The sequence below is a fragment of the Spea bombifrons genome, chromosome 3 (genome assembly GCF_027358695.1).
Source record: "Spea bombifrons isolate aSpeBom1 chromosome 3, aSpeBom1.2.pri, whole genome shotgun sequence".
NCBI lineage: Eukaryota > Metazoa > Chordata > Amphibia > Anura > Pelobatidae > Spea > Spea bombifrons.
In genome coordinates this window covers 100962546-100981054 of record NC_071089.1, presented here as the reverse complement: position 1 = coordinate 100981054, position 18509 = coordinate 100962546, and the positions used below count along the sequence as shown (strand labels likewise).

General features: G+C 37.5%; 1 protein-coding gene across 2 annotated transcripts; it reads left to right on the top strand.

Annotated features, from left to right (window-relative positions):
- Positions 1–948: 948 nt before the first annotated feature.
- On the top strand, positions 949–17003 carry AGXT (alanine--glyoxylate aminotransferase). 2 transcript variants are annotated; one of them, XM_053458521.1, is made up of 11 exons: positions 949–1228; positions 8106–8298; positions 10275–10339; positions 11488–11588; positions 11860–11930; positions 12417–12501; positions 12755–12850; positions 13760–13829; positions 15724–15819; positions 16399–16527; positions 16727–17003. In XM_053458521.1, exons 1-11 carry the CDS (start codon positions 998–1000, stop codon positions 16832–16834), a joined length of 1245 nt encoding a protein of 414 aa, XP_053314496.1. In that variant the 5' UTR covers positions 949–997; the 3' UTR covers positions 16835–17003. The 2 variants fall into 2 exon arrangements, with proteins under 2 accessions (XP_053314496.1, XP_053314497.1); XM_053458522.1 differs by lacking the exon at positions 949–1228 and adding an exon at positions 6597–6773.
- The last annotated feature ends 1506 nt before the right edge of the window (positions 17004–18509 follow it).

The window sequence follows — 18509 nt, the reverse complement described above, 5'->3', positions numbered from 1 at the left end:
GGCACCTGCGTGACGTATGTTAGTTAATATTTTAATAATCAAACTTTTTAGATTATATATATATATATATATATATAAATAAATGTATAAAGTGTCGCGCGACACTTTATACATTTATTTATTTATTTTTTGGGGTATATTTTTTAGTGCTCGCAGCATCCACTCATTCTTTTTAGTAGTATTTATATTTTTTGGAGTTATATATATCAGTATACTTTAGCGCTTGATCACTATATAAATTATTTATTTACATATATTATATATTATTATATATATATTATTTATATATATATACCTGATAGAAACCAATTTAACAATAAATCATTGCTTTCACATTCTACAATCACAACCACAATCAATCAGAGAAATTGCCAGGCTAATGTATTTTCACAAAGATCTGTTTTAAGAGTTCTGGGATGTTTACCTTGTAGAGAACGATGATTAGATTTGAATAATTTATCCAGTTGCATTATGACAATATACTGTTTGCATTTTACAGACACATAATACACATAACACAATCTTTTTATATGTTATAGTTTTCAGTTTTTAATTACTGAATGTTGGGCTTGGCTGATAATTTACCAATGTGCTAAATTCAAAATCAATAAAATTCCCTTTTAGCTTTCCAGGTACAATTGTTATTTTATCTGACCAAACAGTACTGCAGAGAACAGAATGTCTAATTTGATAAAAGTTGTGTTGTTTTTAATCATAGGACAAGATAGATTTGCTCTCGTGTGATAGCAGTTTCCAAGCATTAAAGGTGTTGTGTCAGCCAGGGGCAGGTATAACGTCCTCGGTGTTAAACACCATGGGTCAGCCACCTCTGACTTTGTAGTTGGGGGAGTGACTGATAATGACAAATCCAGGGAGAGGAAGGGAGGAGGAAAGCGATATGCATATTAAGAGAGAGAGCTTCAGAACCACACAGCTAAAACCTAGGTGAAGGGTCATTGTGCGTCACCCAAGGCATTTTGGCCAAGGGTTAATAAAGATGCAGGGGACAATCAGAAGTATTTCCTTTTCTCTGCGTTGTGCTAAACAGCTATCAGCTACTCTTAGGAATATGTCCTCTGTGACCATCCCTCCACCACCAACCCTCCTGCAGCCCCTGAATGTCCCACAGCGTCTCATGCTGGGTCCTGGGCCTTCCAATGTACCCCCACGAATACAAACTGCTGGGGCGCTGCAGATCATTGGTCACATGCACCCTGAAATGTTTAAGGTAAGTAAGGCACACTTCAGAGATTAATATAAAGCAGTAGGTCAACAAACAGTTGTTGGTCTTCATAAACTATTACATTACGTTAAACTACATTTATTAGCCAGCAGATTCTGTAGAGCTGTTAGAATACAGGACAGGGAAATTATTTAGCAAATTTAAAATGACAAAAATATTAAAACATGCTAAAACGTACCGGTACAGAGGGAGAAGGCCCAGCTCTTGCAAGCTTAAAATCTATGTACAATCAAGTTATAAATAACCTGTTTTATATTGTAACAACATTGATTTTTTATTTTTTTTATTAAAAAAGAGAGGTGTTACATGTATTAATTACATAATTCTGCCTTGTAACATTTGCACATTTAATGATAAAACTATATTTTGCAGAATACATCAAAACCTAATTCTAAACCTGAGAGATAGAAAATAAAACTTTAGGAGTAAACTAGCAATTTATTAACTTTACTAAGATTTTTCTTGATTGTTAAAATAGTTCATTTGAAAGCATTTTGCAACAAAACTCACATGATTATCAAAGGTGATTTGGTTCACTGACTGCTATTTGCAGTGTTTTCGAGATAAGTTCCTAAAATATTTGGGAAATGCAGCACTAGTATCACACAGATACAGTTAGAATAACTGTAGAAATAACTTATTTGGCCATCTAGTCAGCCCTTTTTGAATTGTTTCTTTTCTTATTAATTCTTTGGGAAAGCTTTATTCACATGCCAAGATTTATCGAGTAAATTTACCGTGTTTTTCTGTATCACATCCACTGGTGGAATCTGCTATCTGTTCTATAAATTAGAATTTTCGCAAATTCATTCACCATTTCATTTTAAACCATACCCTCTATTTCTGGTACATGTTTTTTAATTATTATTAATGCTTATTAATGTCTCCCTACTAGTTAACATCATGATATATTGTTGATCATGTCTCCCCTCTTCACTCTTCTGAGCAAATTCAGTGTTCACAGGGTATATTGACTTTTCCTTAAAGGATTCTCTTAATTGGGCTTTCTTCTCGTGGATTGTAGTGCAAAAGTGGGTGCTCCACAGGTGCAAAAAGGGCATAATACTTGTGCAAATGTGCATTTTGTCCTTTACATGCAGTCCCCATGTATGCACAACTAAATATATATTTACAATATATATATATATATAAAACCAAGAGTAAGTGGACACCTGGTCATCACCCTTAAATGAGCTTGTTGAACATTCTATTTTAGAACTATGGGCATTAATATGCCATCAGACCCCCTTTGCCGAAATAACAGCCTCCACCCTCCTGGGAAGGCTTTCCACAACATTTGGAGCGTGTCTGAGGGATTTTGTGAGGTCAGGCACTGGACGAGAAGGCCTGGCTCACAAATGGCATTCTAGTTCATCCGGGCTCGCAAATTGGTATTCTAGTTCATCCCAAAGGTGTTCCGTTAGGTTAGAGTCAGGGTGCTGTGCAGGCCACTCGAGACTTCCAGATAGTGAAGTATGCTTTATAACTTCAAAGAACATGTTTCCACTGCCCCAGAGCCATTAAAACTCCAGTAAAAAGTCTTAGGCTTGTGTGCAGCTGCTCGGCCATTGAAACCCACTTTATGAAGCTCCATAGGCTCAGTGCTTGTGCTGATGTTACTTCCAGAAGAAGTTTGTAATGAGTAATGCTACAGAGGACAGTCGATTTTTATGTTTTATGTGCTTCAGCATTTGGCCCCTCTCTGTGAGTGTGCATGGTCTACCGCAAAATGGCAGATCTAGCACTAACAGGACTCGTGGAAAAGGTGGCATCCTATGTGCCGTGCTTACAGCCCTTGAGCTCTTCGGTACAACCCATTCTACTGCCAACATTGTCTATGGAGATGGCTGCTAATGTGCTTGATTTAAAATATCTGTTAGTAATGGGTGTGGCTGAAACACCTAAACTCAATTAGGAGGGGTGTCTATGTATATGAGTGGTGATCTGGCTATTGCACCTCTTCCCGAGTTTTGTCTAAAGGCTGTCCTGTACAGCGGGCAATTACTTTCAAGGGATCCGTGTATAAAGTGGATATAGAGGCAAAGGTGATAATTGTTAACCTTATTTGCATGCGCCCACCCAGAATCCCTTGTGGTTGTGGAAGCACCATGAGATTTGTGAGGGAACAACAAGCCTTCTGGCTTTTCTGGTGTCTGTAGATGAGTGTTTAATAATGCTTCTACATACCCCTATATATATATATATATATTTACTCACAAAGTCCATTGCACACCATTCCAAATTTCCCAAGTCTGGTGCTAGTAACCAGCAGTTTCCATATAAAGCACTTTCAAAAGATGGTCAGCACTCCAAGTCTTTAAATTAACAATTTCTCTTTATTCAAAGTCAAGTCAACGTTTCAGTCATTGCTGGCTTTCCTCAGGACATATTATATATGTACTTTTGCAAATCTACAACTCTGGATATCCAAAAAAATATTGACTGAAGGGTTAATTGACGCTTAGCTTAGTTGATGTACCAAATTTTTAATAGAGCTTACCAAAGTTTGGCAGATGAATAATCACACAGGCGTGCTGTCTACTACTAATGTTTGTTCAGAACAGGATAGACTTTGACATCAGGGACATAAAATGGACAACATGACCAAAATATTATGTGCTGTGTAAATAATAACTGACTTTAGACTGCACATTTAAATTGAAAATAGAATTCTAGCATTTAATGGCTGAGAACTAAAGGAAATAATAAAGCTTTACCTGTGCACTATAGCCAATTCTGGAACAGTGAAACTTTTTGTGTATCAAAGCTAAATGGAATTGTACTTAATAAGTAAGGAAACAGAAACCATACGTTGTATTCTTCTTGCTGCCCTGATGACATACCTGTACAAATGGGGAATGACTCTGCGGTTCCTAGCCGCCATACAGTTCCATGGATTTGAAACTAGGTCCCGATCAAGGTCATAGAGCATTTCTGGCCATATAAAACCCCCATAGTTCAGAGCTATTTAGTTTGCGCTCCCTGATTCTGATTCCTGGTTTTGACCCTTGGCTTTGTACTTTGTTTATCCTGTCTTCTCCTAACCCGACCTTTGGCTTGTACTCAGACTTCGCTGCTCTCTCCCGCCCTGACCTTCGGACTGTTTCTGGTTTTGCCTTGTCTTCTAAACCTTCCCGCAGCTCCTGGAAGATAGTCTGCATACTGGGTTCCTCACCTCGTTCCTATCAGCCTGACACCATGTATCCGTCATGGCCCTGCTTCCAAACTCAAACCTACTCCCCATGTGTCATCAGTCTCAGGGGGTTACCGTATTCACATATTATATACAAAACAAATTTGAGAAGCTCAACCAAGAACGGACAGCCGTTTCATAGCCTGTCCTGTGGTGTGTAATGTGGTGTGGCTGCTCAATCCTAAGGTTTTGTTTCAACTTGCAGGTACTGTGGTAATAATCATAGCTTTGGGTCTTCTAGATATTCCCTGTTACATTTTAACATTTCTGGGAGGCTTACCCAACTTACCACTACCTAAAACTCTGTCACTAACCTTCCTTTCCTAGCTTTGCACGCCAACCCAGAAAACATAGTTAAGCCATTCACATAATCCTCGATAACATGACTGGATTGCTTATCATTCTCCTTTTTGTGTTATTAACTTCCAATGGGGAGGTGGTTGACATATAATGAACAGATTTCCACATATTAAGCCGCTCAAGTGCTTCATCACCTTTAGACATTAGGCCCTAATGGTCATTTGAAAGGACACACATATAGCAGACTTGCTCAGCTGGCGCATGGGCTCTGCCAGCATAAGTCTGGTTCAGCTCATACATCCCTCACAGTATTCGTTTTGCTTGGAATAAAGAGAATCACAAATCTTTTTTTCAAAGTAGAAATCTTCAATAACTATGCAACAGCTTGGTCTATTTACTATTCTCCTGAGTTTCTATATTTAAATACTCAGAAAAAGTGTTTTCCTCAACTCATTTATTTATCAATATTTATAGAACTGAACACAGGCGCACGTTTAAATACCTGGCCTCTCAAACACAAATCATACTCGTACAAATCAAATCAAAAACGTAATTATGGTTGAGGCAAATACGGAACAAGGCAGGGTTAAGGCAGAGCTAGAGACAGCTACAACCTATAAGTTATGTTGAGTTCACCTTTTGGAAAATGTAATAGTGCTGCTAGATCAGATCCTGAATTAATTGTTTTGTTGTTCAGCTGAATTCAGTAGGAACTTGGAGCTACCAAGTTGTTGGCTGGGCTTCTGCTTAGTTCTGCTAAGTTAATGGGAACTCTGTAGGTTGAACCTTCTCTGTGGGTAGCATCTCCTCACTACCTTGCACACAGCTGCTTGACATTAATCTTCCTAACTGGAAACTAAGACATGGTACTAAGTGGGAAGGTCTTTTGATTATCTGATAATAGGGTATATATTTAAAAAAAATTGCTAAAATGAAGGAATGTGAGTACAATTCACCCATTTGCTAACCTAAGGGAAATAAATTACTGCTTTTTTTTGCAAAATACTACAAATCCAAATAACATGACTATGTTGTGTTAATTGGTTATATAGTAATAATATCTACCACAGTAACATTTTAACATCACAGCTTAGATATAAAGTAACTAGTCAGTCATCTATTAGGATGTTGTTGTGCACGAGTTTTACAGAGATTGCCCTGCAGGCCTAAGATCGAAAATGTATTAGTGCCAAGCAAAACAATTCAAACAAACATATATATTATATATATATATATTATTCTAAATACACAGACATTATTGTGTAGTTGGTCCCCCTTTGCAGCTATAACAGCTTCCACTCTTCTGGGTAGGCTTTCCACAAGATTTTTGAGTGTTTCTGTGGGAATTTTTGCCCAGTTATCCAGCAGAGCATTTGTGAGCTCAGGGAGTGATGTTGGACGAGAAGGCCTGGTTCACAATCTCCATTCTAGTTCAACCCAAAGGTGGGCGATGTAGTTGAACATTTTTAGTAAATTATAAAATAGAGGGGTGAGAATTTTTTTTCCAGAGCTGTCAGTTAGATGAGATCAGTTCATTGCTTTTCTGTGCTCCTATAATGTTCTAGTGTAAACTCTGACTTAAAAATCACACAGTGAGATTAAATGAAGAAATGTGGGGTTTGTGGTCATCTGGTGTCTCACTGTGATTAGGTTAGTTATAACCAGCTCACTTTCATGATCATGGATGAAAGGGTATCTAACATTTAACCATATGCGTCCTTAAATAATCTTGCTTAGTGAAAGAAGAAAACATCATTCTTGGATGTGTTCCCAAGAAATAGGTGTAAACATGCAAGGAATGGTTAGTTAATAAGCCTTAAATTAACTCGGACTCAGATCCCATTACTCACGGATTCACTCTGCTCTCTGAAAAACATGTCCTCCCTGCTCTCTGTCGGATCCCCATCTTCCCTGCGTCTCCCCCTACTTGTTCCTCAAAGACTTTTGCTGGGTTCAGGCCCCTCCAATGTACCCCCTCGGATACAGGCTGCAGGTGCTCTGCCAGTACTTAGCCCAGTGCATCTAGAGATGTTCCAGGTAAGAGTTATGGAGAAGACTACAGGAAGGGACTAAGTGTTCAATGATGAAATGCCTAGGTAGGGGACAACAAAGTCAAAGTATATTACGGCTTTGTAAAAAAAATTATCTTAAGCAATTACATTTAGTGGGAATTCTGGAATTATTACAGTATTTTATATATACACACACATATATATATATATATATATATATACACACATATATATATATATATATATATATACACACATATATATATATATATATATATATATATACATATACCGTATATATGTATATTTGTTTATGTAATTTTTACATAGATAAAAATATATAGATGCTTACTTTGTTGCTGAAATACATTACTGAAAAAATTGCTAAAATTATTTTGGTTTCACAGAATCTTTTATTTAAAAGTTATGGGACCCACATATTCTGTTGCATCAGCTTATAGTGGTCTCCAGCACCACTCCAACAACACAGATACTGGACACACATCTCACTGCAATTACCAAGCATGCTTTGTACACTTTATACAACAAGTATATACTGTAAGCCCAAGAACAAAGCCCACTCTATGCGATGTACTGAATTCCCTCTAGTGGAGAGCTGGCTAGGGTACTAGAAGCTGGACTGCCTTGAGGCTTTTAAAGTTTTGGGACTAAAAAAAAATCCAATTGAGAGAGATGATACTGGGGAGGGAGTCGGGAGGGAGTCAGTAGGGAGCACTACTCATCCCAACTCACAGATCAAAAGGTGCTTGGAGGCCATATTATCAGTATTGATTCTTGGAGCCTCAGCTTGAATTGGAAAAGTTTATAGGCACATCAATTATTATAATTGCTATAAATGCAAATCCTTAGGGAAAATATTAAATGTGTAAATGTATGTGAGATTGAGTAGAAGCAATTGTTGAAATTCACAGAGTGTGAGTTTAAGCAGTACAGACCTTTCTCTTTTAACTACTTATACTGACTTACTGGCTCCCACTACTGCTAGTACGTAGGTCCAGGTAAAGCTCATGTCAAGTTTAAGTGAAAGTTTGTGATTTCCTGTTAATTCTCACTCTGACACATCGTCTTCTGTTATATTTCGTTTACTCAGTGCCTCTTCTCCATTACCTGCAATATATCTCATACTTACTCCTATCTTGACTGTCTTAGCTGGCCCCCTCATATGTATCGTTATCCATTACACTCCATCATGAATATGTTGATGAATTTTTTCTTTAAATCCAAATTATATATATATATATTATTTGCCTTTCACCATTTATATTACATGATTACTAATCATCGATCATATTGTTATGGTCATTTTGTTAATTTTGCCATCTTTCCTTCTCTACAGATAATGGATGAGATTAAGCAGGGGATCCAGTATGCCTTCCAGACACAGAATACACTGACTCTGGCCGTGAGTGGGTCTGGACATTGTGCCATGGAGACGGCACTTTTTAATGTGGTGGAGAAAGGGGATGTGGTGCTAATCGCTGTGAAAGGAATCTGGGGGGAAAGAGCAGCAGATATCACAGAAAGGATTGGTAAGAACGGGAAAGAGGAGATATTTAGGAAGAATAGTCACATGCATTCATACAGAGATTTCCCACACAAATACATACTTCTACATGCACAGCATATTTATTTTCATGTGACTTCTAACTGAGGTATCCTGACACTTTAAAACTTGTTTTTTTTGCCATAGCCAAAGACCAAGTAAACTTCCAGATCCTGCCATAGGTAGAAAAATGGGCAGGCTGGATGAACTGAATGGCTTCTATAGAAACTATGTATGACATCATTTCCAATCTTCTGACCCATACTCTTGAGACAGAATGACGCAGTAATGTTGGTGATCGAGTCCTCTCCAGAATGTGTGAAAAGACCATTTCTGACCTTTTGCATGTGCTTAAACTTGTTTAGCTTCATCACATTAATTTTCTTTGTGTTGTATTACCAAATGCCAAACATTGTGTGCTCAAAACATATACAAATGTAAAATATCTTGCTTTCCTTTCCCTATATTTCCTTAGTCTCTCATTCCTGAGTGGAACATAACACAAATATATCCAGTAGCCATGCATCTCATTTAATTGAATCTGAATAAGCGAAGATGCTCAAAAACACCTTAATCACATACAAGGTTGCATTAAAATCTCTTACTGCTTTTCTGAATATATTCTTACAGTGATATCCTTAAAATAGGCTTCCTTTAATGCTTTAATTTTAGTCTCAACAGTGCTGAGAAAAAGATGGGTTTGAACTTTCACTGAAAAGTTAATTATTCTCCTGCTGCAGTTTTGTAAATGATCACATCTGGTCGATATCCCAGTCCTGGAAGCTTTTGCATGTGTCCTACTAGTGGTCAACATTCATGTCTTAACCCTTTCTCTGCTGTACTCACAAGTGAAAATTGTGTACACACCAGGACTTCTGAAATGAAGCTGAGAAACGTTTCCCACCACAAAAAATGGTGGGGATTTGAAGAGAAAGGTTACATAATGTAAAGAACGAGAAAAAAACATAGCCATTATTATTTTCTTCACACAAAAAAGTAAAATTATGGAATTTACTCCAATAATGGCTAATGGCAAAATCAGTAGGGATCTTCAAGACTAAGTGGAAAAAAAGTCAAACTTCTATTTAGACAAAAACAAGAGCCAGCCCCAGAGCTTTGTGCACCCATGTAAATGATGTCTCCAGTACCCCTCTGACATGCTAATATATAAGCAATCAGCTCAGTGACCAGGTTAACCGAAATGTAGAGTTGACCCTGAAATTACCCATATTGCCATCATTTTTTTAATGGTGGGAAGAAAGAAGTACCGTAATATTGTGTTTACAGGCAATGCTGTAAGAGCCCCAGAGTTAACAACTTGTTTAGGCCCAACAACCTGACAAAAAGAGGTTGTATATGTCTGTACAATACAAACAGAATCAGAAAATGTATTAGTTCTGCCTTCATATCTTTTATTACTATATCTCCATAAAGAAATGTTGTTATAAAAGAGGAAAATTAACTGTGTGTAATACAAGTATTACATAAAACAGTGTGCATAAAAGAAGCTAATCTCATTATATTACATTGCATGATGTACCTGCAAAAACAGGAAATGTAGGTGAAATGCCCAACCCATGGAAGGGAAAAGGTGCTCTGCAAATATGAGGTGAATAGGCTTTTAGAGACTTTTTTAATATAATGCAATATCATTGATAATGCGTCACACAAAGCAAAGCAGTGTAGAGCTAATAAAGAAAGCTATAAGCATCCTAGCACTGAAAGAATAAACTAGGTTCTCTACCAAATGCCATAAGTCCCCTCCTTAATTTTTGTTTCTGTAAGTCCAAATTGTTATGTTACGCACTGTCCTGTTTACCCGCTGTACAGTGCTGTGGAATATGATGGCACTGTATAAATCATTAAATAATAATGCATTAAATTTACCATTACAATGTATTTTAGCTACGGTATATCAGGTCTGCAGTCTCTCTGTTAACTCCGTCTTTTCCTGTGTCTCAGGAGCTGATGTGCGTCTTTTGTCAAAACCTCCAGGTGAGGGTTTTACCTTGAAGGATATTGAGAAGGTGAGGAGAACTGTGCAGTATACAGTCCATATAGCTGGGCTTACAGGGAGATGGTATACAAATAATTTCTTAGTGTTTAAATATTGTGGTGGTTGTTTTCAATTAGGAACCAGTCTTCCCCATTATAAAAAATATATACCTCTCAACCTTTGTATGTGTATTCCTTGGAGTACTTCTGAAGAGTTCTGGGGTACTTTCGAACCTTGTTGACCTCAAATGGTAATTTCATGGAAAATTGTTTTTAGGAGGTGCTTATTCAATATGTGATTGATACTGGGAGAAACACTGCTCTAGTCTCCACAGGGAACTATTAAAAACAGAAAAACACTCTGCGCACAGATTATAGTAGTGGGGACAGTGTCCTAAAACAACCAGACCAGGACCAGATGTAGAAGTGACCACTGTGCTCTTCAAAGATGTAATTTTTTTTCTGTTATATGAATATATCAGTCTATAGAATGCACCCATCAATATCCTCCAAAGACTCACTTCCCTGAGGCTTATAAAGTAATATCAACTTTCACTATTACATAGATAAAGTTGAAAAGGTAAAAATACAATTGTCAAGTAAGGATTTTATAAAGAGAAACCACTTAAAATAAAAAATAAATAAAAAATTTCAACTACATTGGTGTCCTAATTCTAGCATTCCCTCAGCATTAAGTCTCTCAAGCTATCACAGATGACTAAACAAAAAATAAAGATTTACCGCACAAATAGCCTTTATTAAAAAGCAGTATCTGTCATGCTCAACGGTCAAGTGTACCTGAATAACGGGAGAGGTAGAGCCCGGCCAGGAAATGGCAGACCCCTGAAATCACAGTAGGTAGCAACTGGAATTCACAGCTAGGGTCAATAAACTCCACAAATCAAACTGGATAAGTTCCCAAAGAAGGAGCAGCCAGGATGTCAAGCCAAGGTAACTCAGGAATAAGGATCCATGATGTAGATACAGTAATGTAGTCAGAGGAGCAGCCAGAAGGCAAGCCAAAGTAATGAACCAAACATGGAAATGGGAACAGGAAGAGGCACGAGTAAATACATGGATATGGAGGGCTGAGCCCAGGTTTCAATATATTCAAATATATGCAAGGACGACAAGCAACCATTATGCAAAAATATTGTTTCAACTTATATTTTTGTTTCAGGGTTTAGCAGAACATAAACCTTCGTTATTCTTCATTACTCATGGAGAGTCATCCAGTGGTGTAGTCCAACCTTTAGATGGTATTGGAGAGCTGTGTCACAGGTTGGTATTAACTAAACAAAAAAGACCTTTTACTGCATTAAATTAGAGCACTATTATAAGCGCTGTGTTTTATGATTGGGCTTTGATGAAGTCCTCAAGGTTCTTTAGGAGGGATACTTCATGTACAGGCCAGCCTTATACTTTCATCCTCCAATCCAACAATACAGATATTTTATAAAAGTGTCTACTAAGCATTTCAGTAGGCATTATTAGTTAATAGTGAAAAGAGTTTATTTGTATGTTAACCTTTTTTTTCTCTTATATTTTTCAGATATAACTGTCTATTTCTTGTAGACTCAGTGGCATCACTAGGTGGAGCCCCTCTCTACATGGACAAGCAAGGTGAGTGTTTATTTTATTACAAATCTTGAAGCATCATGGCCCTGGTGATAAGAGGTGACAAAAATCAGGGGGAAATCACGTCTTGTCTGGTTTACTATGTGTTTGTCTCAATCTGTGTTGTGTGCTTAGGCCTCTGGCAACACTACATTTGAAAACAACCATTTTGCAAATTGATTATGTGTGCATAGTAACCCCTGTGGCAGTGTCCCTGTCAAGGACCCAAAATAGCTTGATAGCTTTATTTCATGATAAATGTGATTTTTGTAAAAATTAAAGTCTGGTAACCAAAACAACATGCTGTAGATTTTATTTAAAAAAAAGACCAAAACCTGTTAGACTGGTATTGTAGAATGGTACCTCTCATAAAAGCCCCCGTCTGCCCTATTTTGCTCTCAAGTATTATCAAATACTGCTTGAATCCTTGCAAAATTCATGTTTACATTGACACTGTCCGTCTGTTACTGACTGTAGACATGTTACCCTTAGGAATTGATATCTTATATTCTGGATCTCAGAAAGTTTTGAATGCACCTCCAGGAACGGCACCTATTTCATTTAGTGAAGCAGCAAGGTATGTTCTATATTCAAAATGCATTTTTGAGTTTTATTTATAAATGTAAAAGTCACAAAACTGAAACACTGGCGTTTCTACATAACCCTAAATAATAAAGAGCCATGGTGGATTAACTGTTTATTAAACCACCTGTGTTCTAACAATCTGTTAATTGGGGGTATTCAAAATCTAGCATCATTATTTGATTTGAAATATTAGCATTCAGAAAGTGGCACAGAATTTTTCTCCTCACAATCATTTTTTTCTTTAGTAAGAAGATTTTCAGCCGTAAGACTAAACCTCCATCTCTGTATGTCGATCTGACCTGGTTATCAAACTACTGGGGCTGTGACGGAAAACCAAGAATGTAAGAGTTACGCTACATAGTATGATAGAATAATGAATGGTACGAAATAAAAATGTAATTGTGTCTGTTTTCGTAAGATTGAGTAGCTGAGCTATTCCAGTTTAAAAAATACTGCTATTCTCCTCATTACTTAACATTTAATTATCACTGAAAACAGACCTGATTTGACAAACAGCCAAGTTCATTAGGTAATTACCTACTGCATAAATACAAGAATGAAGATAATGACATTTAAGTACAGGAATGAAGCCAACCAAGTGAGATGTGTTTGCCAGTCATCATTATTTCAACTTTAAATCAAATAGACTTTGGATGTTAGAAAAAATACTAAATAATTTCCTAGATCAGTAAAAAGTTCAGTGCAATACAGCCAGTTTGGATTTAGTGTATCCCAATTATAACCAATGAAATTGACATTTTTTCTTTTAGTAGCTACTCACACCTTGGGTTCAAATAAACATAGAACTTTAATGGGTAACCAGATGTGCTTTTCATGCCGATGTTGAATAAAACATGCATTTACAATGCAGCGACAATACATGCCACAAAAGGAGAAAACACTATAAAACAATTATATAATAGAGGCATACCCTGCTTTAAGCACATTCACTTTAAGGATACTCGCGAGTAAGGACATAGTTGCGCACAATCATTCCTGTGTTTAAGTCTGCTCGCTTCACACATAACAGCATGACGCCAGAACATCAGTTTGTCTTTCGAGTGTCGTGGTGAAATGACCTGACGATTGCAGTGCACTACATAGATTGATAAGTGAAAAAAGGTAGTGCTTCACTTTAAGTACATTTTCATTGTGCATACATGCTCTGGACATTGTGTACATTAATGTGGGGATATGTACCACAAAAGCAAGAGGATTATGTCATGTTTTTTTTATTGTTGAATTGCTAGATATCACCACACAGGACCGATAACTAACCTCTACTCACTGAGAGAGGGACTCGCCATCCTGGCTGAGAAGGTGAGCTTGATTCATCAACATCTTAAGATTTGTTTGCAAAATGTATTACTAGTATTTCCAGTCAAAATTGCTTAAGGCAATAGTTTCCATAGGTTACTATAGATATCACATTGCCTGTCACTGAATTGCTCAGTACTCTGTATGTGTAACAAAAATAGTATAACTGTACTGGTCCAAGAGAAGATGGAGTTCTCACCAGAGGGTTACACCTTTTTATTGGGCCAACTTAGCAAAAACATCACATAAACTTTTAGGATCTCACATTTTACCTTTATGTATTTTTTTTACCTTTTGTACTCTTTGTGACAATGGCTGTTTTAACATTTAATTTGGTTTTTGTGTTTTGCTGTAATTTTCTATTTTTTAATGTATATTTCTAGGGGAATGGGCACAAGGTGTTTGGGCACTTATTTTTCCTTTTTTTGACATTTTCTTGGAACTGGATGCTTACCCATATGATATGGCAATATCAATGGAGTCTTTATTATTTTGAAATTTTATTACATTTTTATTTATTCTTTAACATTTTTAAATATTTTTTTAGATTTTATATTTTACTGATCACAGAGTGATCAGTAAGCAGGGCTCCATTGCCCTATATTGCTGATCGCAGTACAAGTGATCAGCCTGCAGGGGGAGTTCAGAGGTCTCAGGAGGGTCTGGACAGACCCTCTTGAAACCTTTTTACTTTGATTGTATCCGGCCATCAGAAGGGCACCGCCATCTTGTGAGAGGCATGCTACCTTTCAGTATGTCCAATGTGATGGCACCAGAGAGCGAGCATGCGGTGCAGTGGGTTTTTTCATCGTTGTTACTGAATGCCTCAAACCCCCGGCAGCACACGGCATCCCTGCATAATTGTTTGGTCTTGCTGAATGTCTGGCTGAGTAAAGAAAGCAATTGCTTTCTAAGCTTATTTAACCCTTATGAAGTGCTTGCTACAGGGCCTGCCAACATTTTCATGGTGCAAGTGTGCAGGGTTAAATAGTTGGTCAAAAAGATATGTGGAGTGTGGACTGATATTCTAGGAAAGTATATCTTTCCTGTTCCTGTCTTTTTGTGTGCAATTTATACAAATAAATAATAAAATGACTTTTTGTACCAAAACTGTTTTTTTTTTTACCAAATATGGTTTGAGACAGTGGTCAACCAAGTGAATCCCATATGTCGCAGTTGTAATCAAATCATAGTCTGCATTTCCTCTTCTAAGAGTCACTGGCACAATGCAGTCATAATGTACTATACTGTATAGTGGACAACATCTCTCCTGCCTCTGTATGTAAGGGCCACTAATTCACTGTGGGACAAAGCTATATCACTACCACACCTGTGCCTGTCGTGCCACAGTGTGTCTGTATTTTTTCCCAAGTGTTAACCTGCTGAGATGGCTGATATCTTAGTTGATACTTGTTATGGAAGGTCAAGTTGTGTCAAGGGTGGCAAACATTCAAAACTTTTTTGTTGCCTTGTTTTTTTTTTTGTTTTACATTTTTCTCCCTACCTGCCTTACACTAAACTATGTCTCCTCCAATAATAACAAACAAAAGAATCAGTTTTACTGAACAGATCACTACAAAAAGGTTCTGATTAGGAACTTTGTTTTAACAAAATATAGAAAACTTTCTATATTTTGTGTAGAACAAACCGTTATAATGCATTCTCTGTACACCTGACCTGTTTGTCCCCATTCATTGCCTGGGTTGGAAGGTAGTCCATTGCACAGGGAACCTGCAAGTAGTGACGTGCATGGGATGGTGCACTGCTACTTTGCACTTGACATTACATGCCATTAAAATGATGCAAATGAGGTATGGAGATTATGGTAACCACACTTTTAAATGAGCCAAAATGATGCAAAGTGTGGTTTAAAACACTTTCTGAATCTGATTTCTAGGGTTTAGAAAATTCCTGGGCTATGCATCGTGAGAACGCTTTAAGCCTGCACAAAGGATTGGAGGGTCTAGGACTGCAGCTTTTTGTGAAAGACCCTGTGAGTAAAAAGAAAGTATAAGGAATTTTATACCTTTCCATATTTACTGTACCAAAACAAACTACACAATATTATAATTATAAAAGGACATTCTGGTGGTTGTGGCATTTAAATCTAGAGCTTGTACTGAAGAAGGATTGTGCTTCATAGTAAATTACTAAAATACTGACATATTAATTACAGTTTACAAAGATAAAATGCTTCTTACAATGACGGATATGTGCCTTGAGTCATCTTGGTGCTAGGTTTAGGTACCAGCAGCCTTATCTAAAATTTCAGATTGAATAGAGATGTAGAGCTGCACTAGGTTTATAGTTCTGCGCCAGTGTTTCTAAACCTGTGGCACATGTACCACTTAAAGTACCTTGGGATAATTATTTAAGTGACAGGATAGTTTTCAGTTCCGTTTTGGAAAAAGATTGCTAAATATAGTTTTATATAACCAGATGACCCGTTTCCCTATAGTTAACATTCCCACACAAGTCCCAGTATGACACAGATTAGATTACTATTTTATTTTGCTGATTGTAACAGCTACAAAGTAAAGGTTTACTTATTGTAACGCTTCGCTTACCACAGGTGCTTCGTCTTCCCACTGTCACAACAGTCACTGTGCCAAGTGGATATGAATGGAAAGACATTACAACTTATATTATGAAGAAGCACAGCATTGAAATCACTGGGGGTCTGGGACCATCCACTGGAAAGGTAAGGAGAAAAGGACCAAGTTGGAGATGTAAAGATATATGAAGAGCAGAACGGGGTTAAGAGTACTAAGCTTATTGAGCAAACATATTTTTATTATCATTCTGTTACCTCTATATCGCTCAGTAGCCACAAGATTCAGCTAAACTTGACAACAGCCAACTGCTTTAAAAGTTACACAACTGGTACTTCTATTTTACAGGTTCTCCGTATTGGACTTATGGGATACAACTCTACAAAAGCCAATGTTGATCGTGTTTTGGAGGCTCTTCGTGACGCTCTGCAACACTGCGCTAAAAACAAGATGTGAAAATTCTTGCTGGCTAAGGAACCTACACACTCAGTACAATGAACACTTCAACTTCTGAAGCTGGGGAAAGCGCTTGTTGGAAAATATGATCGTTATTATGAGGTCATTGTCTTAAAATTGTTGAAGGTTATGCATCTCTTTAATAAAGCAGAATTTAATTTAAATACAATGTGCAGGAGGGAGATTTATTTCAAAGGAGAACAGATGTTTGAACAAGAGGTCTAAATCTAAAACTAGAAGATCAGTGGTTTAGATACAATGTAAGGTTTTACTTTACTGAGAGGGAAGTAGATAAATAGAACAGCCTCCCATCCGGTGTAGTAAAGGCTAATACAGTGGGGGAGTTTAAACACACCAGGAATAGGCATAAAGCTAACATGAATCTAAGACAAGACCAAAGACTGATAATGGTTTGAGTCTCTACAAAAATGAGTAGACTGGATGGGCTAAATAGTTATCTGCCGTCAAATTCTATGTTCCTATGTATAGACATTTGAATCATAAATATGGGATGATCTGTGGACATTTTAGCTGGGTTGCAAGAACCCTGCAATAATTATTACATGACATGACTGTCTGACAAGGAATCATATTTATTAGTGTACAAAAAAAACTAGCTTACCACTGTTTGATAAAACCTGTAAACACACACACCTTGTAAACTGTGATCAAGCTGTATAGCACGGAACTTTGTTCTCCTAGTCCAAACCCTAGTTACAAATGAGTCCCAGTTTACCAATTTCACTCTAGAGACCAGTGTGAGAATGGCTGGAGTTTGGCACCTCGATAAATCAGCAGACACACACTTTTTCGATAAGGGTAATCAAGAATATGCACTCAGACTACCATATAAATCTCACCCTGGACACTTTGATTAAGCTATTTTATATTTTTTTCCTTGCAAAACATGCGTAATTTACTGAAAATACTGAAAGCAATATAGTAATTATACAATCATTAATACATTTTAGTAGTTGGTGTACTGTACATTCTTTAATTTTATTAAGAAACAGTTTTAAACATTTTCATTTTAAAGGAAAATACAAAGAAATTGTCACTTCCGCACCGGGATAGAAGCCCCACAACGGTGCTATGGGGTCTCTCCATCTATGGGGCCGGTGCTATGGGGTCTCTCCATCTATGGGGCCGGTGTCTTTTTTCACCAGAGGGGTCATCCCCCCTTGCGCTCCACACTTAAGATTGCTGGCTTACAAACATTACAGAGTGACGTCCATACCTGGGAACTTCTGAGCTCCGGCTACCCAGAGCCTTACCTTACCTTGCCTGAGGGCGGTCACCACCTCCATTTAAAGGAAAAATGGGCGGGGAGTTCCCAAGTATGTTGACGTCACTCCTTTTTTAAAGTTGGTGCCAAATCTAATTTTGGTGCCTTTCCTCTCCACCAGACATACATAAACACCTAGAGTATGTTCCAACTTCACCTCTAATGGTTGTACCTATGCAAGTCATAGTGCAAACTCTCCCAGCGGGTTTCTATAGTTTTGAATCTGTGTTTGATCCAGCTTGACCTTGACTACTCTGTTCAATGGCTCTCTGACCTAGGCTGTTATGCGAGTACCCTTATCTCCAGTTTCCAAACTACAGCTTGTGCGTACTTCCCAAGAGTTTGTACGTGGTCTTGGAAGATCACAGAAAGTCCCACGGCTGCTAAACC

Coding starts and splice junctions, on each gene's coding strand:
- AGXT (XM_053458521.1), top strand. CDS start 998: ATGCAGGGGACAATCAGAAGTATTTCCTTTTCTCTGCGTTGTGCTAAA. Junction 10,340..11,487: donor CCTTGAAGGATATTGAGAAG/GTGAGGAGAACT, acceptor TTTTTGTTTCAG/GGTTTAGCAGAACATAAACC. Junction 15,820..16,398: donor AGCTTTTTGTGAAAGACCCT/GTGAGTAAAAAG, acceptor CGCTTACCACAG/GTGCTTCGTCTTCCCACTGT.